This window comes from Centrocercus urophasianus, unplaced genomic scaffold, assembly GCF_019232065.1.
Source record: "Centrocercus urophasianus isolate 14NV4802_14NV808 unplaced genomic scaffold, USGS_Curo_1.0 seq_25, whole genome shotgun sequence".
In the NCBI taxonomy this organism is placed as follows: Eukaryota; Metazoa; Chordata; class Aves; order Galliformes; family Phasianidae; genus Centrocercus; species Centrocercus urophasianus.
Window position 1 is genome coordinate 17,250,604 of NW_024884811.1, and position 8,804 is coordinate 17,259,407.

The 8,804-nt window shown below is 35.0% G+C and overlaps 1 protein-coding gene across 3 annotated transcripts in view; it reads left to right on the forward strand.

Annotated features, from left to right (window-relative positions):
• The window catches only part of ZFR (zinc finger RNA binding protein), a 41,737-nt gene extending 33,601 nt beyond the window's left edge, over window positions 1-8,136 (forward strand). For 2 of the 3 annotated variants that reach the window (XM_042825677.1, XM_042825678.1), the window contains exons 16-20: window positions 395-492; window positions 1,315-1,410; window positions 4,266-4,377; window positions 4,484-4,581; window positions 4,930-8,136. In XM_042825677.1, coding sequence (XP_042681611.1) covers window positions 395-492; window positions 1,315-1,410; window positions 4,266-4,377; window positions 4,484-4,581; window positions 4,930-5,109 — 584 coding nt within the window. In that variant the 3' untranslated portion in view covers window positions 5,110-8,136. Of the gene's footprint in view, window positions 1-394; window positions 493-1,314; window positions 1,411-4,265; window positions 4,378-4,483; window positions 4,582-4,929 lie in introns of those variants that run through there. The other variant, XM_042825679.1, reaches the window with a different exon arrangement.
• Window positions 8,137-8,804: the final 668 nt, after the last annotated feature.

Below are 8,804 nucleotides of genomic sequence, written 5' to 3' on the forward strand. Positions count from 1 at the left end.
AAGCCTAAGTTTGAATGTTTCTACTTGGTTAAAGTGGATTTTTGTGTTCCTTCTGTCTTGTGTTCTCTGTGCTGGTGCACTGTGTCCAACCATCCTTCCTTCAGTATTTTAGGGGATACATATTTTTCTAGTGGCAGCTTAAACAAAGAAGCACTGGGCGTTGCATGATCTGCAATGCATTTGGAAGTAACCAAAAAGATAATTATGCTCTTGATCTTCACGTTTGGTTAATGCCCTAGTCCTAATTGAATACCTTTCATGGAACGTTGACACTCATTCAAGGGTTTAAAATTCAAATGGCATGTGTGACATTGAAGCTACTTTAAGGAAGTGTCTTGCTCACCTGGTCAAACACCCATTCCTCACTGCATTTTGCCAATTCAATCCATTTTAGATGTAACCTCGGGTATGGTGAAAGACCCACCGGACGTCTTGGACAGGCAAAAATGCCTTGACGCTCTGGCTGCTCTACGCCACGCTAAGTGGTTCCAGGTTCGGAACATCATTTTACTTTCTTCTTGTAGCCTTATGAGAGATTAAGTTCAGTTGCATTATAAGTGTTTAATTGTCTGAAAACACTCAGCGTTGTTCATGCTAATAATACTTAATATTTTTCTGGTCCCTAAATTTAAATGTAGAAGGTTGAGTATGGAGGAGCTGCTTTATGCAGTTATGGCTCATTTGACGTGATTTTTTTTTTCTGCTCTTTGAGAAGGCGATGTTGAAAGTTTGACTCGCTTGGGGTGATCATATATTGTATATTTGTTATATATTCCATAAGGCTGCAGAGTAACTTTGCTTTAAATAATGGAATATGTGTTTAAAGCTTTGTGTTTAGATTTAAGACTTTTTTTCCTATTTCTTTAAGTGCATTGAGTGTAGGGAATGAAAGGTGAGAAGCAACTGTTTGGTTTAGTGACTTTGCATTCTGGCAAAGGCACAATAAAGAAACCAAACAGATTCCCTTGACCTTTCAGTCTCTATACCTACTTCTTAGACCTTCACTTTATCCTTTTTATTTCTAATATAGAAAGATACTGTATTCATTGTTACAAGTGAACATGGGTCAAAGTGTACAGGGGATCAAGAAATGTTATTCTTGTATAACCTGGGCACTTTGACTTCTACCACCTTAAATTACTAACCCTTTATAAAATACTGCTGTAAATGGCAGCTCATGGAGGAAACTTGTAAAATGATTTGTTTCAGTCTTGGATCTGAGCTTCCATTGAACAGTGGTGTTTTAGTCTTTCAACAAGTCATATTTGCTGTTAGTGCTGGGATTGATTAATTTGATTTTGTATTGCTCTCAAGGCTAGAGCTAATGGTCTGCAGTCCTGTGTGATTATCATTCGTATTCTTCGTGATCTCTGTCAGCGTGTTCCAACTTGGTCTGATTTTCCAAGCTGGGTGAGTAATGTTCCTTTGAATGAGTCTTGTTGAAATTCGTACACAGGCACTGGAAAAGGTTACTGCCATTAAATGTAGACTTTTCATGCAGTAGTACTTTTTGTTGTTGTTTTTGTATTTAGAGAGAATCTATGTAGTCCCTCTAGAAACTTAATTTTCTAAGATTTAGCCATGCGGAGATGGAATTTTTTTTTCCAAAGGAATTTTCTTGTTCATATGAATTTTTTTATTGGTACAATCCTTATTATAGATGTTTGTTTTAACTGTATATAAATAAATTAATGTTTTCTAGCCACCTACTGGTGGTTGGTTAGAAATTGTCTAACTTTATTAAATGAGATTTAACAGTTGTCTGTGCCCAGGTAACTCTGTGATAACAGAAAGGCTACTTTAAAGAACAAATGAAAAAATCATAGTAATTCCTGTGATTGTTAATACAACCCTTCTGCAAGATGAAATACGACAGTTGTGGTCAGTGGATGTGTCAAAATTCGCATCTTGATCGGTGCCACTTAAGAATGAGTTTCTAGGTTGAGTTCATTTACTTCTCATAGTTTCTCCAGATGGATCGTGGAGAATTCCTTTTGCATTGAGTGTGTTAAAAGATGCTCTCCAGGAATGCAATCTGTTTTACAATTTGTTGACCATAGAAGATTAGTATGAAACAAAAACTCTCAAAAATATGTCTATTATGCAGGTAAACTGACTGGTTTGTTTCACAGACCAAACCCTGTTGCAGTGTGCTGCTTCCCACTATAAACTCCTCACTTTTGGTAGAAAGAGAGCTAGCATTGTCAAGGCAGTTTCAGTGGTTGTCATTATTTTAATGAACAGTTTTACAGCTGCATTAGGCTTGCAGACAATTTTATTAAAGTACTTCTGATAACATTGATTGTTCCTGGAAAAATATAAAAAGGGTTCTGTTTAAGTTTTTATAGTAATGTACAAATATCCTGCTCATTACTGTGCTACATTTCTGAAAGTTACACTGTACAAATACAGCTTAAAAAAACTAGAAAAATATTTAACTAACCTCTGTTATTACCACGATACTGAACTGCCAAAAAATAACCCCAGGTGTATTTGTAGAAAGGCATCCTTATAAGTATCACAACACAGAGAAGACACATATATGGAGAACGAGGGATGTTGTTTCCTCATTGCCACATTGTTCTGAGGCACATCCTAAAGGGAACAAAGATTTGTGGCAGGCATAGCTGTGTTCTCTGCAAGAAGGCTCACTGATTTGCTTCTGGCACTGGATGACAGAACAGGCTGTGTTAGTGAGTGACGTGGACCAACACTGAAATCTGTGCAGTCACTTGTTCTTCTGGACTGTTCTCAAAGTCTTCCTGACAAAAGAAACAGCAGAGTGACAAATGGTGATTTTTAAACTTATGTGATTTCTGCAAGTCACAGCTGGAATTTTATAGATCTGGATACAGAACTTTTCCTGACGTGTATGTTAGTGGCCTGTAACAAGTGAAAGACCTTTTCAAAAAGATCTCCACTATTTTTAATAACACAAGATCTTCAGAAGATTAAACACAGAAAATATTAGTAGCCTCCTTATACACCTAAAAAACCCCTAAACTTAAAGAATTTTGTCAATGTCCTACGAATCATTCAAGATTATTCAAGGTTAGTTTTCCAGTCATGTAATCTAGCCTCTAATGCACGCAGACACCAGGGAATTGTAATTCACATTGTCCTGTTCTGAACTCAGAAAAAATAGATTTGAGTAAGTGCAAAAAGACATTACTCCTTTTTTTTTTTTTTTTTTTTTTTTATATCTTTAATGCTACATTTTGCTTCATGCTTGAAAACAGCTGTTATTGTTGATAGAAGTGAGAAGCTTGGTCCAAGGTAATATGGTGGGACCATGGTAATGTGATGTTCAAGAAGTGAAAATTAACAGTTAAATCAAGCCGAAAATAGGAAGGAATGAGGAATTGTAGTCAACATTGCCAACAGCAAATTGTATGAATTTATTACTAGAAATTGAAAATAGAAGGTAATATTTGAAAAACTGCAAACTAAGAGGAAAAAAAAAAAGATGTTTGCAAATTAAGTAGTATTGAAACATCCATTTAATGCTGAAAAAGCTAAGGAAAGCTATTCCTTAGTGCTGCAAATATCTTCTACAGTTTTTGGGGTTTTTTAATAGTATCTAAGAAAAGCAAAAGAAAAAAAAAAAAAAAAAAAAAGGAAATAGGCTCAGAGGGAAAAAGGTAGAATGTAAGATGCTGCTAGTCATTTAAACCCTTTTAGATTTGTTAATTTTTGAAAGTCTGCTGATCATTACATGTGGGTTTTTTTTCATATTTGTTGAACATCTGAGTTACTGTTAGTTTATATCCAGGAAAAACATGGACTGTAAACTTCAGTTTTGTTAAACTGAGGAGCTAGTAACCACTTAGATTAAACTTCAAAAGACCATTATGTTTTTGATTGAGTTTGTGTTCTTCTAACAAAACATGTTGTCATAGTCTGTTAATCTCATTAGGTATACTGTGCATTTTTTATTCATATGGCTGCCAGATTCAGATAACTCATCTTTTTTCATGCAAACTCAAAAAAATCTTGGACAAGTTGGCTGTCTTAATAGGTAGGGTAGCACTGTACAAACTTATAAAAAACTTTTAGGCTACCTGTGAAAAGAGAGATATCAAGACTGATACTTACACCAGCTTTCTTCTTAACAGCCTTTTTTTTTCCCATTTAACTGAAATGCTTCTATGTTGTACAGTGTTCTTCAAAATCTCTATATGGAAAGCTCTGGACTGGACAACAGTGCCAGCATTCTTCTGTTTCAGACAGTCTTCTAAATTAACCAGGCTTTATTACTCTTACAGGCTATGGAGTTGCTTGTGGAAAAAGCAATCAGCAGTGCTACTGGGCCACAGAGCCCTGGGGATGCACTTAGAAGAGTTTTTGAGTGTATATCTTCAGGAATCATCCTTAAAGGCAAGTTGAATTTGATCATTGTATCTATACTTATGCTGAAGTAACATAAAAATCTCCAATCTTAATCAAGGTAAAGATATGCTACTAATTAGCATAACCATTCTAGGTGGTCCTGGCCTTCTGGACCCTTGTGAAAAGGATCCTTTTGATACACTTGCTGTAATGACAGATCAGCAACGAGAGGATATTACTTCAAGTGCACAGGTAAGGTGAAGTATGTTTAAAGCAAATAAATTTGGATGACATGATAGCTGTCACAGTCCGCTCTCTTCTTTCCAGAAATAAAGTCAACACAGTCATATGTGCATGTAGAATTTGCTGTATGAATTTCACATTTGCAGATTCAGTATAATGTGTCTTAGCTGCTGGACTTGAACTGACACAGTAAATGTGACATGCACATGTTATGTTAACTTTGTTGTAGAAAGGAAGAACGTAGATAGCAGGAGGTGAGAGGGATATTAACTTACACCATTTAATCATTGTTTGACAAATTATTCAAAATTGATGTTTGTATCTAACTGAAATATTTTCTTTCTGCCCTTTTTGTAGTTTGCACTGAGACTCCTTGCATTCCGTCAAATTCACAAAGTTTTAGGAATGGATCCATTGCCACAGATGAATCAACGCTTCAACATCCATAACAATCGTAAAAGGAGAAGGGACAGTGATGGAGTTGATGGATTTGAAGCAGAAGGAAAAAAAGACAAAAAAGATTATGATAACTTTTAAAAAAAGTTTATCTTTTATGCTGAGATTGAAGGTGATAAAATATCCATTTGTTGCCTTGTTTTTACTCCATGCATAATAATGTCTGTTTAAAACATCCAAAACCAACTCAGAAATTAGATTTGGAAGAGAACGATCTTGCTCTTCTGTGAGATTCTGAACATTGTAATGGATGTGCTGTATCAGACATATTATGGATGGAAAGACTGCAAATGGAAACTGTCATAGGAAAAAAATTGTTCTGAGTTTTTTTTCCCTTATAGCATTTTCTTTAAAAGTATTGCTAACTTCAGTAACTCTTGTTATTTTTTTGTCCTTTTTTTTAATGAACAAGTGCGTTGTCTTATCTTCACTGTATTTAATGCAGTATTTGTGCTTTTGTTGCGATGTGTATTTTGACATTTTATTTAGAAGGTTTTTTGTTTGCTCTTGACACTAGTTGTGTAAGTTACCTTGTGTTCGATAGTATAAACTGTTCCCCCCCCAGTTAATATTTTACAAACCTTTTTTTTTTTTTTGTAAAGTGAGACTGCAGGATTATGGTTTTTTCTAAACACGAAGGGGTTACGACACAATTAGCCTGCTGTTTGAGTGCTCAGTTAAATGTTTTTGCCAATCTTGTGGCATTTGTCTTAGTGTGATATAATGTAATTAAGACAAATTTGTGTTAATCTAAGCAAATTTGCTGTTAGTTGTGCATTAGCAGTATAAAAGCTAATATATACAGTATGATCTTGCAACAGTTAAAGCAGCCGCATAACTGATTAAAGTTTTGCATGATGTTTGTTTTTAATAGAAGGGCTTTAAAACTATTATTTTAGGTTAAATGCGTAGTTCTTTGTATGATTGACTTTGTGACATAGCAAGGCCAAAAAATAACTTTCTGACTTTCTTTTCTGAACGTATAAGTAGAAGCAGGCATTTCCCGTTTGGACAAATCATTCTTTTCCATCAACTTTTGGCAACATGATATTAATGCCTCTCAGTCCTTAAAAAATAAATGTTTGTCATATCGGTGCCTGTGAGGTTATTCCTTATAGATATAAAACTTCTGTGATTTTTTTTCAATAATACAAATTTTAGAAGTGAAGTATTAATAAGTGGAGGTTATCAAACAAAAAACCCAGAAAATTGCTTGGTGTGGCCATAGCGTATGCTTATGTCTCTTTTGAAAAGCTAAAATGTAGCAGTGGTGTAAGTTACATCATACCATTGACGTGGGGTCTGATACACAGGCGTGATTTGTTGCCACAGCACTACAGTGGAAACACGCAAATAAGAACCAAGATTTATTAAATGACTAAAATTCGTTACACACTGGAAACTGAAGTATCACTTACTCTGTTCAATGTTTATTACACTTAATTTGCAAACTATAAAACACAGATTAACACAGACTAACATTCCGGTAACTACTTTATCAGTGGCTGATGAGAGTATCAGATGTCACAAAGATAATTCATCATTTCTGATACTATTCATTAAGAAGGCCTCCTGCTGCAGTTTGTGGTTGAATTTATCTTTGACCTTTTTAATTAAATAAATCTTAGAATAGGACAGTACTTCTCCTTTGCAACACTCACTGCTGACAGGATGAATCTGGGGAATACAAATAAGATATCTCAGAAAGCGGAGGGAATCTTAGAGAAAAATGTAACGCAGTATTGTTAAGCATCAGAGTGTAATTTTAAGAGGACTGTGTGTGTGATTAGTAAATAAGGAAAGCTTTCTCATGGTAGGAAACATTTCTTAAATAATTTCAGTATAACAAAAAAACAGTAATTAGCATGTGCTTTAAAATTACTTTAGAAAAAGATTAGGCTTGTTTCTGTAGTCCAACTTTGAGATGTATCTTCCAAGCATGTGCTTGTTCTTGGTCCTTTTTTTGTTTTTTTGAAGGGGATGTCTTGCTGCTACAGCATCTAGGTAGCCATTACTATTTATTTTGAAAGCTACTGGTGCTGTTCATGTGGCAAGTTCAACTAAATACCAAAGTTTAGTTCGCATAAAGCTAAAAACTTGTCTCCTCAGACATGTGACTCTAAACTTCAGGATTAATAAGGTCAAGATGTATTTCGGATTTCCTGTGTTTTTGTTCTGCTGGCTTTCCTTTTTTAACTAGTTTCTGAGTCTTTTGAAATATTGTATACTTAAAATGATTCCACATTAAATATGAAGCTGTGACTGTGATTTTTACTTGTGTGGTGAAGAGTCAATTACACTTTGTTGCTTTTTTCCTGCCCATTTTTATAGGCTTGTTTTAACTAGTTAACTCCTGTATCTGGCAAAGCTAAGAAGGATGGAAAAGCTAGATTTAAAAAGTACAGAGCTACTTTTGACTTTAAATATTAAATAGTGCGCTTGGGAAGACAAAGCTAAGATCATTTGATCATTTTCAAAACAAGTAATTACTGTAAAGGGCTTTGATAGTCCTAGCGGTTTACAAATAAGAAGAATTTGCCTTTTTTATTCATCAGTGCTATGTGAAATCTCAAAATGCTCTACATCATGATCATAACACGCAAAAAAGTGCTTACCTTTGAGGTACAATTTGTGAGAATGGAAGCTCCTGTTTCGAAGCTTCTTATTCAGACTTTGACTTGTCTGCCTAGTTTTCGAGTACGTCCTGTCCACGTACAGGCACATCCACGGTAGGATCCTACTGAGCAGCATGGTTTCAAATGGTGTGTTTATAGAGGCATTGCCAGAGATGAAATCTGTTGGATACTGTCCGTCAGCTTTATGACGTATTGTGAAATTCTGTATGCACTGCTAATCTTAAAGAACTGTTAACATGGTGTGTTGATTTGCTTCTATTTTGAGACTTTCTTCACTACTCAGAAGTGGTTTAGTAGTACTTATTGTACCTGGCAACACTAAGAGTTTGAATCACCTTTAGATTTTCCTACTATGATTTTAAGCATATTTGATGTTCTCATAGTTTGTTGAATATCAGCTGATGATTGATCTATTAAGTATTCACACAATGCCAAATTCATTTCCTTAATAAACGATGAGGACTTCTTTGGACTGCCCCAATGCATTTTACTAGCATACCAACAATAAGGGGGTAGGGGAAATTCAGATGATCAATTTTTTTTCCCATTTGAAGTAGACTAACAGGGACAATGAATGATTTATTTCAGGATAATTTAAAGCCTGACAGCCTAGCTTAAATACTTTCAAATATATTTCTACATCAATCCACTTTCGTGTTGATATTTTAAATCCAGAGATACATGAAAGGTATCAAGAAACATCTATTAATTTTTGAAGTTTCCTACATTTGGCAGTATGAGTTTTCAGAACGGAATGGCTGACCAACAGAAAGTACTTCATTTGTCCTACACTAAAAGATTATCATAAAAAGGAGATGAAAAGTCTCATTTCTACATGAGTGACAAGCCTTGCTCCTTATATAAACCTTGTTTTCTTTCCTCTTCTGCATCCTGCATCATGTTCACAGCAAGTGTATGCATGTATGTGCAGAAGAGTAGGACATTCTCTCCAGAATATGTGAGATACCTTTATCACAGACTTATCTCCAGGAATATATTTAGATTTGTCAGTAACTTGCTGGTTATACAAGTGAACAGTTTGCTATTAAAACAGTCAGCTGACCTGTATTGCTACCAATGCAAGTAACAACAATATAGGTGTGATTAAGGTGCCTGAATGCATGGATTTAATGCCATTTT